Genomic DNA, 14,227 nt, shown 5'->3' with positions numbered 1-14,227 from the left:
AGTGGTTAGGAAGTTAGGTGGTTGGGCCCAAGGTTCACAGCTTTTTGGTTATTTGGTAGGAGAGCAGCTCAGTCAACAGGCAGATAGCATATGGTGCTAGTTTACCAGCATTATTGAGTCAATACATTTTTCGAAGTCACCAGACTCTTGGATCTCTAGCGAAAAGGACCCCCTTGGCCTGCTGAGCGGTCTCACGCCACTGTCGAGTCCAGAAAGGTAGTAGACACTACTTGATCCATTTAGCACTTACCAATAGGGAAGGTATAGCCTGGCTTGGTGGTACAATGGTCTGACCTTTCCCCCTTTATAGGTTTTGCAAATTGTAGCTGACTGCCCTGCTCTTGCTGCCACAGATTGTTCATGCTAAGGTTCAATAATGTACATTCTTTTCCAAACTTAAATTACTTGTCTTGTCATTATTTTAGTTAGTATAAATTATGTATAAACCTAACTTTGTGAGGAGGAGGATTCAAGTAATAATCAATGCTATACATTTTATTTAACATTTAATTAGTTTCCAAATTTGCACACAAATACATATCAAAATATTGAGGACAATATTTTATTAGTCACTTTACTAAAGAATTAGTATTTAAGTTTGATATATGTCTTAGTGTTATTATTCCTAGTATTCAAACCATGTAGAGTTGTTTAAACTAAAAACAACTTTATTTGAAACAAGAAAAAAAAAAAGTCCATATACCCCGATGGTAACAAATGCAGGGTTCCAAGAAATCATTACTGTAATGGCAGAAGTAGAAACAATAGGTACTGATAATGCACAAAATTAACAGCAGGAACTGGATAAACACAGGTGATGGCTGGATGCTGGAAAAATCAGCTTTAGCAAACACTGAATATAGTAAATTTTCAGAGGCACAGTCTATAAATGACAGAAGCTGAAGGCTTACTTATGTGTTGTCTGTAGCAGTGGCTGGGTAATCACAGGTAATAGCTAAAACGGAGGGAGTACACAGGAGAGAGGTCAGTAAGCCAGGCCATCCACAACAGTACCAAGATGCAAGCAAACTCAAAGTCAATGAAGCCAAAGTTAGGGTCACAGAAAAAATGCAAAACGGTAAGACAAGCAGGAGTCAGATACCAAGAGATCAATCAGGAACAGTTCACAGAAGTACTGTGAGTGAGACAAGGAACAGCAACAATTGATGAACTTGTACCAGTCTGCTGGAAATCAGACTTTTAAAGGCCAGCCACAGGTGATCAGGATCCAGATCAAATGATGAGGGCTTAACCCAGTGGTTCCCAAACTTTTGCAGTTCGCGGCACCCTTAGAGTCTCCATAATTTTTTCAAGGCACCCCTCCAAAATAATTACCAAGCAGTCCCGTTTTATAAGTAGTCAAAAAGACGTAATAAGTATTTAGGTCAGAACAGAAATACTTATTTAGTTGTATACAAAAATAATACACATAAATCCAAGGAAAAAGAATTTATTTATGTATATTTTTTTCAATTATATTTGTCAAAGAATAATTTACAGCTAACACACACTGTGCCCCCTCCATCCACACACACACTGTGCCCCCTCCATCCACACACACTGTGATCCCACGTTCTGCCCCCTCTGCCCCCCTCAGCCTCCGCCTGCTCTGCCCCCTCAGCCTCTGCCCCTCGCTGTGCCCCCACCGTGGACAGGAAGAAGAAAAAAATAAACCCAAAAAACTACTTGCCAATCCGGCGGCGCCTGGGAGCCAGCATGCTCCTCCTTCCTCGCTTCTCACTGAATACCGGGCGTGACGTCACGCCCGGCATTCAGTGAGAAGCGAGGAAGGCGGAGGATGCTGGGTCCCGGGCGCCGCCGGATTGGTAAGTAGTTTTTTGGGGGGGTTTTTCTTTTTCCTTCTTCTTCTTCCTGTCCACGGCACCCCTGGGAGCCGCGGCGCACAGTTTGGGAACCTAGGGCTTAACCCATTGCAGGTAGGATCTGGTATAGTCAAAGCAGCACCCACAGAGAAGATGATGTACTGCAGACAAAGGCAGATTGTAACACTTATGCATAATCCCGCTGATGATAAATACAGACATCAATGCCAGTATGAATTCTGAACACTATTCCTTTGATGTATTATATTTCCTATATGATCATATATGACATACCTATCTATACTTGAGACTGTCAGTCTAGCTAAATTAACCCCTTTGTGATTTTCTCAGTGTTTTACAGCAATTTGTCTTTAATATTTTAACTCCTGATCATGTCAATTAGAAAGATGTGGGGTCCCAATTATATTATCTCTCTTATATAATATGTATGTCACACAAGACACTGCAAAAACCTTAATTAATGCACTTATCTCCCGCACTGACTATTGCAATTCCCTCCTTACTGGTCTTCCACAAAACAGACTCAAACCCCTGCAATCTATTTTGCACGCAGCGGCAAAATTGATTTTCCTTGCAAATCGTTATTCCTCTGCTGGATCACTCTGTATGTCTCTACACTGGTTGCCTGTTTTCTACAGAATCCAATATAAAATACTTTTACTAACCTACAAGGCCATCAACAAAGCTGCACCAACTTACATCTCCTCTCTTGTCTCAAAATATCTTCCAACTCAGCAACTCCGTTCTGCGTCTCTCATCCACCCTCATTACATCCTCCCATTCCCGGTTACAGGTCTTTTCGGGCTGCACCCACTCTATGGAATTCTCTCCCTCACACAGTAAGACTCTCCTCTGGTCTACAAACTTTCAAGGGTTCTCTGAAAACCCACCTCTTCAGACAAGCTTATAATATTCCTCAACCGCCCTCTTAACCTCGCTACAATACCCTATTACCAACCGTTACACAATTTCACACAAGACAACTACCCCCTGACCAACATTGTTGTGTGATGGGATCATTTAGCTTATGAGTCACTTTTACCTTTGCAGTCTGGCTGGACCGAAATGCAAAATGTAGTCCTCATGTTTCAAACTCCCATTATCCCTTAGATTGTAAGCTTGCGAGCAGGGCCTTCTCACCTCTTTGTCTGTTTTACCCAGTTTATTAGTTTACCGAGTTTGTCCCCAATTGTAAAGCGCTACGGAATATGTTGGCGCTATATAAATAAAATGATATTACCAACTTCACCGCGGAGGGTGGTTATTGGCAGTTTAAGAACTGATGTCTACACTCCGCCCGGGAGCATCTACTCCAGGTTGAAAGCCCCAGATAGCCCCTCTAATACTTGGGCATCCTTCCCACCAACAGTTATGGTAGAACCACATAGCGGGCAGCAATTTTGATGCATCTACTCTCAGCGGACAATTGTAAAGCTGCACCTCTATTGTAAGGAAAATGCAATACAATCTCATTGGTCTACTACAATACAACTATTCGTGCCCTGACGGTAGGGCTCATTAAGCTCCAGAGGGTTTAAATTAGCAGTTGTTAGATATATAATAAGGTGTTCACTTTGACCACCTCTTGCCTATGCGGATTGTGCACCAGCAGGAAACAAAGGAGATTTCGCTTTAGCTCCATATCTTTGTTTCCAAGCATCCTCTAGGAATGATCCACACAGGCCAGTGCTTCACTGCTCTTAATCATAGGGCACAGAGTAGTCCATCTTTGATAACTTGCTTCATGGTATGGGTGCATGACCCCTGGCAATGTGCCAGAAGGACAAAATTTTATCTTATCTATTGTAATGGAGAAAGATATAACTCTTGTTATAGGCCACTAACACATCTTGCAAAAATGTACTGCGATGGCAGTAACCAATGTTTTAGCTCTATCAATGTGGAAAGACAATAAGGGTATGGCAAAATAAGTATACGAGGAATGTAAAGAAACCCTCACCTCAATCTGTCTTGCTCCAGTTTCTCACCGGCTCTAGCCTATCACCTGTAAACAGTGGCGGATCCAGGGGGGGGGGCGCGATTGCCCCCCCTAGCAGACACTTGCTGCCGACGGCTGCACAGTATGTGCAGGTCCGTCCAGCCGTGACAGGCAGGGACAGTGTGCTGCCCGGCTGCTCTGACTGTGTTTAAAACGCAATCAGAGCAGCCGGGCAGCACACTGTCCCTGCCTGTCAGGGCTGGATGGACCTGCACATACTGTGCAGCCGTCGGCAGCCTAAGATGTTAGAAAGGGGCGGGGCCTAAATCCCCCCCCCCCCCCTAAATCGCCCCGGGTACAGCATTTTTCTAGATCCGCCCCTGCCTGTAAATAACCTACCAATAGTGTCTCAAGGACAAGCTATGTATCTGCAGAACTGCCTATCTGCTTTAACCCTGATATACTTCAAATTTCAACTATGAATGGAGAATTTGTTAAAATCCTAAGACATCTTAAAACTCTATCAACGAAGCATGATATCCAGGATCTTGAATATAGACTACAGGAAGCAATGAACTAAATAAAAAATAAATAAAAAAGAGACACAGTTGTAAGCATGAATTACTGTTTAGGAGCATAAACAAAAGGAGCTTCACCTCTGTTCCTAGGCTATCAAGCAATAAAGCATAGTAAAATACTGAATTAGCCTCCATCAGATGGTGCAAAGCAATGAACAAAGGCAGAGAATCTCTTAACTCAAATGCCAGTGCACATTTTACCTTGGTTCCCCAAAACTTACCAGAATTGTGCACCCTACGATAGCGCCCACTCCAGAATGCTTGGGAGGAGACATCTCTTCACAACTGCATCCTCTTTCTCCTCCTATCCATAAGACAGAATACTTTCCTAGCCTACAGCGCAAAGTAGCAAATACTCCTTTCCTCCATCTCTAAATACTTTGCGGTAAAATAAAGGTCTAAAGAAATATGCACAAAACTGAATCTATCTATAGAGTAGCTCATCAACTAAAATACATTCATTACAGACTTTAATGAGATGAGATGCATCCAGAAAGTGTGAAAGTTGAATGACACAAAAAACATATATTCTCTCTTTACTACGCTGTTTTGAATTTGCACAGTTCATATTAATTTTATATGAAAATAGACCAAATCACTCATGTCACTTGTTATATACCCAACAAGTGTCCCATTGATAGTGTAAATGATAGATAAAGCACTGTTGCCACCTTGTGGCAGGTAACATACCCGCTTTGAGAAAATTTAATTTTAATGTATTTAATTTTATTTTTTTTAACTATTTATTTTGAAAAACAGCAAAATTGTACAGATAAGAATCAACAATTAGTACATTTGTAGGAATAAAGACAAAGACAGAAAACAATACATATCATAGGCATATGTCAATGGAGCTGAAAATATTTGAGTAGCAAATATCAAAGACTACAACAAGTTGTCATTAAACAGACAGGTAAGTATGCAATTGTTATCCAGAATACTCAAGATACCATAACATTTTATAACAATATAGTGTGTGTGGGGGGGGGCGCACTGGTCATCACCGAGAAAGGAAGGAAAATAGAACACACTTCCCTTTATCCTCACATTTCCTTACCCTTATCATTCCCTTTCCCTTTTTAAGAAGAGAAACAAAAAAGAAAAAAAGGGGGGCAATAGAAGTTTTGAAGGAGATTCCCCCCCGAGGAGAGAGCCTAATGTATTTAATTTTAATGTTTGAAATATGCAAGTAAATGACATGCCTGCTAATGGACATGGAATCTTACAATCTATTTTGAACACAACAACCTATTGTATTATGCAACACATGCATAATGGTCTACACTAAATATTTAATAACACACAAAATACAGGTTTTTAGATATAAATATAAAATAAAGTCACCTCTTTCTAGGTTTTTTTTTTAGGAAGAGTAATTGTGTAAAGGTGTAAAGTATTTTGTGTAATAGGTGTAAAGTTTTGCAGACTGCTACCTTCTATGCCTCAAAGTCCTTTTTTTTTTGTCAAGTATGACCTGGGCCTCAGAACCAGTTGCGTTACATTGCTAGTAGTGGTAATATGGACTACCATTACCCTGTCCTTAACTAGCTTTCAAGTAAAAGTATTAGAGCAACTAGCGACAAACACTTTACACCTAGGATTAGCAATTCAGCAATGTAAATCTGGACATGAAATACACATGCTGCATAGTTTGACCATGTGCGTGTAGCATACATGTGAGCCAATAGTCTGTATTTATATAGTTGATGTGGCAAACCAATTTACAGCGGATATTTGAACCGAATCCCGCCCTGCCCCTGGACTAGGATCTCAGTATAATAGTTCTTTAACTAGGAATATAACAATCCTGTAATAAATGTAGCCAGAGAGAAAGCCTTGCTAAGTTATGATGATACTTCTTTGCTGGATATGAGACTAGAAGAAATGTAGCCTCAAACAACAGCTACGTGCTGTCTAGTCTTTTTGCTCATCTATATATTAATAGCATAAGTACGAATTTTATGAGTGACTTATTTCTATGATGCCATTGTCTGAGCAGGGCACATCATATATCAAATTAAAGGTCTTGGTCTGTAAATTTTGCAGAAAAATATTGGTGTTATCGGTTGCATCGTTTTGGAGTTATTTTGCAAGACGTCCACCCACCTTTTATAACAATGCATTACCATTGTCCTCTGGAAAATGTGACAGTTGGCAATACACCTATGCACCTACTTGTTGCTATGGAAACTGTGACAGTTAGTGAACTCTCCTTGTGTACCTGCTGGGTGGTCTGGAAACTGTTATTTGCAGCCACATATATCAGAGTGTTTTGCAGGGACCTCAATCACGGACTACTGTGTTATTATTTCATTATTCACTTAACCCCGCTTTGTTTACAACAAACATGCCAAAAGGCCACCCTCAAGGATGTCAACATGATAAAACCTTTACAGGTCGCCCAGTGCACGTGGTTCAAAGATCTTACAGTTAAGAATATTATCGTCACAATTAACGTAGAACAAAAACAATCGATATGCCTCTTGCATTGGACGTGATATATTCGCCACAATACTACTCTTTGGGTCCTATGGACGTGCAATGTGTGAACTGTGGTGCTCTACACCTTTTGGTAGAGATTAACAGCTATATTTCAGACTGCTGTCACAATGGAAAGGTTTCCTGATGTGGTTGTTCCCCCATATTTAGCAGTACTGTTTATGACAAATACCCCCAAATTACGTACATTATCTCCATAAAATCCTCATTTACAACTCTGCATTTGCCTACACGTCTTTCAAAACTAACATTTCAGAGTTATCTGGCCACACATACACTTTTAAAGTACATGGTGCTGTACATCATTGAATAGGAAGCTTGCATCCAGATATATATATCCTTTATATCCTCAATACTCAACAGACAAGTGAGCACCGCATGGCTAGAAATCCAAACTGTAATATGAACGATTTTAACACTATGTTTAATCAAGTGAACCCTCTTGCACAGACCCTAATGATGATGCGCAAAGTCGAAAAACTAGAGACTGAAGATGCCCAAACATTAGGTCAAGACAAGTTTCAGGTACGTATGGTGATATTTTGCGACACGGCAAACGATAAGCATCGCTGCAACACAACTAATTTCAATGTTAAAGTAATTTAGTCATTACATTTCAGTTTAATTTAAAGCAGTTACCGCTGGGTTTCCCTAGTTATGTGGAATAGTAACTAGCTTGGGCACCAGAGGCACCTGGTCACATGATACCTGTTTACCATGGTGAGCAGGTACATACCTCCCAACATCTTGAGCCGAGACAAAATTTGTGGGACTGATGAGAGGTATGGAAACAAATGCATTTAAATAAATAAACAATAAGTTCACTGGGGAGGACATCAACACCATCTCAACTTGTTAGAAGATTACAAGGCACTTTTTGTTTTTCATTGTAACTACTTAAGCTCCACCCAAAATTTAAATTTTATATTTCTTTATTTGATAAAGTCAGGAAAAAAGATAAAAAAAAAAAAAAAAAAAAAAGAGTTATATCCAATACATATTTTATGGTGTAATTGGTATAAGTATATACTAAAAATATAGATACACCTTTAAAACTGGGATTGTGTCTAGAAATTTGGACCAAATGGCAACTTGCAGAAGAGACGCTGTAGAGTTGACGCTCCTGTCACATCCCTGTTGCGGGGAATGTCCGCGCATTTATCTTCCCTAGTGCCAAGGATTGTCTCCAGGAGCCATGTTTGTTGAGGGCACCGAGTTAGCTGCTGACGTCACTTGTTCACATGTGACCTCTGCTCTATCGACCTTACAGATGTCTGAAGCTGCGTCCTCCTGAAACATGGCGCTGTACAGGACTAGGATGTGCCCGTCGTTATTGGATAGAGGCGATCGGTGCCTGAGGAAGTGTGTCCTAATGCTGTGAGTAACCGGGAGTAAGCCGGTGTATTATGTAGTGACGGAGATAAAGGGACAGGACACGGAAACAGCTGGCTTCCTATGGTCTGTAATAGTCCTGTTGTGTATAATGCACAGGTGAAACCATTGATTAACTTATGCGTTGTGGACATATTAATACTATTAGGTAATTGTGAAAATTAGTCTTCAATTATCCCAACACCAAGTGTAATATAAATCTACCACGCCGTTCAAGGTGTTTAAATAATTGATGACTCGACATTTTATGATTACTGATCAGGTGTATCTTTGACATAATGCTATCAAAAAAAAAAAAAAATGACTAATTGTTGTATGGGATCCGAATGCACTTTTGGAAATACTACTACTAGTTATTAGCTTATTCAATTTTATAAATACATTTGCCTATATGGTAGGGTAGATGTGTCATACAGCAGTAAGGCTGAAGCAAGGATACTACCATCAGCGTAACATGACAATGAACAGGGAAGTCTTTCTGGCACACACAGTTATTACGCTGTCAAAGGGTTGAAGACTATGGACATGTCTTTTATTATGTTTTTGTTTTATATTTTTTATTGTTTTTTTTTCCCCTAAGCTACTATATTGTTTTTTGTTCTCTGCTATTCATTGTAGAGCTGCAAAACGCTCACGTGGAACCCTTAAACACTGGGTGACTGGAAGTCAGATCATGCCTAGATTATGATGAGAGGAAATTATGTATTGACCACTGATCTTTTGTGCTCCTGTGTCTCATCACCAGAAAGACAAACCCGCTTACATTAAAACATCTAAAAATAAAATTTAAGTGAGATATCTGAGCCTCAAAAATATTATTTGAAAAACCAATCAGATTCTAGCTATCATTTATTTAGTACATTCTACAGAGTGATAGCTAGAATCTGATTGGTTGCTATAGGCAACATCTCCACTTTTCAAACCCGTCGGTAAAACTCTCAGCTTGATGCATTTACCCCCTGATGTCTTGTGGTACAGTCTCATTTTTAAGCACTCTTTTTAGATTGCAACTTATAAGGAAATAGGTATGGATTGGGCAGAACGATTGTGAGTTTGCCAGATCTGGGGTGTGGCCTAATTTGTCCCTAATTTACAGTCCGGAGTATAAATTTACTATTAATCAATCCAGCCCAGGAAACTGCAGAGAGAACATGACATGATCCACTTCATTAGGGAGATATTTGTTTATATTATGATTTTCCATATATTTTGTGAGTCCAGGTTACATTTATTGAAACATGAGTGTGAAATCCTGAACCAGACTGATGTCTTCCTCATGAAAAGTGTTTTGTTGCCATGTTTGTACCTGCAATGGTAAATGAGACCGGAGTTTAAGGAACAGAGTATGTTGTGCTGGGTGGAAAGAGATCATTTTATATGATCTGCATACCTGCCAAAATGACCCTTTTCATCCCAGGACCCATTGCTTTGCACTTATTTTCAATTCATATTAGTTTTAGGCTGCATTTAATTATTGATGCTAATCGGCAGGAGCAAATTCTAATAAACAATCATCTAAAGAAGCCCTAATTGTGTGTGTTTTGTTTGTAAATAAGTGGAAAAATAGTGTGGGGACCAATGTGCCCTAGTTGAACTGGTCATGCTGGCAGATATGATTTATATGTAACATTACCTAACCACGGGGTATAACACAATTTCCAAAAAATGTTGCTATGATAGTGGAAGAGCTTTGGTGTGATGGAATTGGGAACAGTGATCCACATTCACTTTCATCCCATGATATCTGAGTATATCATTGCTTTGAAACGCACCAATTTCTTGCTCAGAAAATTGTAACATTCTAAAACACTCGCCATTAATATACTATTTTAGTAAACTTTACTGAAATAATTTATGTTTAACACACAAATACCATTTTGAACAGTTAGTTCTGCACAGGTAACTGCAATGATGAATAAAGTGGGGTTGTTCAGGAGCAGAGTATAATGTTATTCTAAGTTACCCATTCATAGCTGTGATGTCCAGCACCATCTTGATGATGTATAAATATACATGTACTCAGCGTTTACATCATTATTTTGTAGTCGGCTAACACTGTTTACACCTTGTGGAGAAAAACACTGGGGCTGTACAGCAGTCTGTGACTACTCTGATAGACGGTGGCTGCACTGTCCTTCAATGGGATTGCTGACGGTGATCTTGCTGTATGATGGGGGAACAAAATCACAACTTTATTTCTAATATCCGACGCTCTGATAAGCTCCTGAAATCATAAGATACATGTGACGCTGAATAGTATGCGAAATGCTGACATTTTAGTTATACATCTAAAGCGTATCATGCGCTATGAGCCATAAAACGATATATACAATTTTAAAAAGTGTGACCCTCTCCAAAAAGCCAAACCCCTCCTAGTGCTGTCAGCCTAGGCTGGTATTGTCAAAATCAAGGTGACAAAAACCATGAAATGAACAATATCAGCACTCGGCTATTCCAGCCAGGACAGTTTTGCACTATAGCAGGGAAACCCACAGAATGGGCTCCCCCTGCTATATTGACAACCAGACAAGGCCAGTCAGCATAGGGCTGTATTCCCTAAGGAGATTGAGCGCAAAAAAAAAAAAAAAGTGGCTTCCCCCAACGATTAACCAGCCCCTGTCTGTGTAACACTAGGGCTGGGATAATGAGTTGTAAAATAGATGTATATAATAAATTTCTCTAGTGCACTACAGGTCCTAGTATGCCCAGACCTCCAATAAGTGGTTGACATGCTCAAGCCCAACTGCTATATAATGGTACATCCAGATGGGCTTTTTATTTTTCTTTTTACCCTCACACTCCATCCAGGAGAGTGGACAATAAAGTAGTCCTAATTTTCTGGGCCTATACCTGGCGTGTTCTCATAGGGAGACATGTGAATTGAGGGGTATTTTAGGACCATATCTCAAGCATCACAGCGCTTCGGATATATTCCAAAAACTCCCAACTGCACTTGATGGAAAGCAAAGGTTTTACAAACAACTAAATTATCAGTAAGGTCGTCTAGTCGCTGGAGTTGTTCTTTTGAATGTAAGTAAAAATACAACACAGATGCGCACGTGTTTGATATGCGTTTGTTCTAGTGAGAACTTACTGGAGCTCACTATGGGCTTCCCTAAGGAAATGCAGAAAAAATCAAACCCAATGGTTTTTGAAAACCGCAGTGTTAGTAGCAGTGGGGCATGGTGAAACTAGCAACAATGATGTATAATGTCTTAACGATTTACATGTTTTATAGAAGCATTAAAAACGGTAGTAAAACAGGTTAAAACCACTTGTAATAAATGCTATGAGCCTTAAGAATAGATGAGATGTGGGTCGCATAGATTGTAAGCTTGCAAGCAGGGTCTTCTCTTCTCTCTGTCTGTATTACCCAGTATTGTTTTATTACCGTGTTTGTTCCCAATTGTAAAGCGCTACGAAACTTGCTGACGCTATATAAATAAATGTTGATGATTATCCACTTTACTTTTGGCGTCATACCGAGTAAGGTTGTAAGGAATGCATCTGTCAGTGAGAGAGGGAAGTGGTACTGTGCAGTTCTTCATTCTTGGAAGGGAGAAAATGGGATTTTTGCCAGAGACAAAGACTTGAAACTATCCTTGGAAATCAGGATCAGTTGGCAGCTGTATAATTGTATCATTTATTTGGAGTATGGGTAATCTGTGAAGTTTAGTATATGTAGCACCATTTTATTTATAGAATTTTTTTCAACTTGATACAGTGAAATAGTAGTGGCCATTTGTGAAATAAAGAGAAGTTATTTTGGGAGAATTGATACAAGTACAAAGGTCGTCATGCACAGTTGTTTGCCCTTTTCTGTAGCAGGCTGGAGACTAATTGATTGGCAGAAGGGACAGCTGCTGTGGGTGCCAGTGTAGGACTGAACTTCAACTCATATGTGTATAGTGGGCTAAATGAGCCAGCTCAGCCATTTATAACCAGATTCCTATTAAAAGCACTTGTTGCATGGAAATGAGTTAAGCAATGTACAGCGGTTATTCCTGGTCCGGAAAGGAGGAGTATCGGCGGAGGGAAGGAAGCATTGCCCACTTATGCTAGTTGGCATACAATGCCAACTAGCATAAGTTGGCATTGAAGTACATAAGTTGGTATAGGGAGTGCTACAATGTGATCCTTCAACTGGGAAAATGACGAGTGAAAAATTTATTTTTAAAAACTCATAATAACAATGTATTTGTTAAAGAAATGAGCAAACCCTAATGTCCACTGTATGTTCTCAGACAATACATTTTATATTCAATCTAATTGTAGTAAATAAATTAAAATTAAAACTTTTTTGTTAAATAATGTTTTTAAGCCTTTCTGAAAACCTCTCCAGCTATATAGTTTATATATTTGAAGCTAGTATAGTTCTTAATGGCTGCAGTGACAATATTATGCACATGAGAAGCCACCTGCTGTATAAGATTTGACTTTGCTTTTACTATCAGTGAACTTGCTGACAAATGAAAGTGGTGCGAGGAATTGTGGAGTGACTATATTAGCTGCAATGCTGTACTTACAATTCTTGCTCATTGTTTTAACAGGTATCAGCCGTGCCACTTATCAACAAGCCAGAAACCACAAACTGTGTTTTCTCGAATTGCTGCCAAGACCAAAAGTTTCAATGCAAAATATGAACAGTTTTTGGAAAGAACATTTCCAAACTTTTATATATTATATTCCACTTTTACGAAAGGTAAGCATTGTGCAGTAGGTTCGATGTTTTGTCCAGGTAATTCTAATGTTTAGAGTCCTAAATTACTTCAACACCAAGGATAATATGAAGCCTAGAAACTGTTCATGGGTTTGGTATAATTTGACTTCAAATTTCATGTAATTTTTTGTCTTTGTGCACAGAGAGTTCATTTTAGCAGTGCAAGTATGAGCCAGGTTCTGTAGAGAATGCAGAAGCATGTAAAGTGAGGTTAAATCACAGCAGGCAAGGGATCAGTGGTCTCAGTGCTTAACCACATGTGGTGTCCCCATTGTACTGATTAAAAAGCAGGCTCTTTTAGACTATACTAGCGATTTTTAACGATTGCGCAAGACTGATCACATGATCTGTGAATAATGCATCCATATTGGCCAAGCAACAGTGGTCGAAGTGGTCTAGTACATGGTAGTATGCCATACCACCACTTCTCCTACTATCAATTCCATATTCAAATTCCAAATTTTTCATACCGCCACTTCTAAATTTCCACATTGAACACTGACAAGCAACAAATGCAATTTTTAAACTGCGTAGTTGGCCCAAAAAAATGTATTGGTTAGAGAGCATGTGTTTTGTCTAATGTTATTAATCACAAAACAATTCCCTAGTGTAGCCCTAATCTGTAATTTAACCTAAAGGTGAATATTCTGACATTTTTCCTCTTGATGAATTCAATAAATTCTCTGGGAAGTTGAATTTTGAATGTTTCAAGAAAACATTAAGCGCTGCTTTGTGTATCAGAGTGAGAGTTCTCCAAAGAGATCTATGAACCTTCATTTTTTGTGCATTTGCAAAGCTGGGGCCTGATTCATTAAGGATCTTAACTTGAGAAACGTCTTATTTCAGTCTCCTGGACAAAACCATTTTACAATGAAAGGGGTGCAAATTAGTATTCTGTTTTGCACATAAGTTAAATACTGCCTGTTTTTTCATGTAGCACACAAATATCAACTTTAAATTTCAGTGTACAAATAAACTATCAAGTATTTGTGTGCTATTTAATACATTTATTTAACCTCCATACAAACATACACATTATCTGAAATATAACATATAAAATGACCTCATGTGATTTCCCAATTCTCTGTGATATATCCAGAGTATCACCATAACATATCAGATTGGTTCAGACAATCTGTACTCAAAACTGCATATAACCAAAATATGATGTCAGTTTCCAACCTTAATTAGTCAGTGGACAGCTGACTATCTATATAGAAAATGCTATAGGGAACGTTCCGCTTTTGATGAAATG

General features: G+C 39.1%; 1 protein-coding gene across 1 annotated transcript in view; it reads left to right on the top strand.

Annotated features, from left to right (window-relative positions):
- Window positions 1-8,093: 8,093 nt before the first annotated feature.
- Window positions 8,094-14,227, top strand: part of LETMD1 (LETM1 domain containing 1) — a 34,620-nt gene continuing 28,486 nt past the window's right edge. Inside the window, exons 1-2 of the mRNA XM_075199321.1 lie at window positions 8,094-8,237; window positions 12,803-12,954. Coding sequence (XP_075055422.1) covers window positions 8,158-8,237; window positions 12,803-12,954 — 232 coding nt within the window. The 5' untranslated portion in view covers window positions 8,094-8,157. The remainder of the gene's footprint in view (window positions 8,238-12,802; window positions 12,955-14,227) is intronic.

This window comes from Mixophyes fleayi, chromosome 2 (genome assembly GCF_038048845.1).
Source record: "Mixophyes fleayi isolate aMixFle1 chromosome 2, aMixFle1.hap1, whole genome shotgun sequence".
NCBI classification, from domain to species: Eukaryota; Metazoa; Chordata; class Amphibia; order Anura; family Limnodynastidae; genus Mixophyes; species Mixophyes fleayi.
This window is presented reverse-complemented; position numbering and strand designations above follow the sequence as displayed.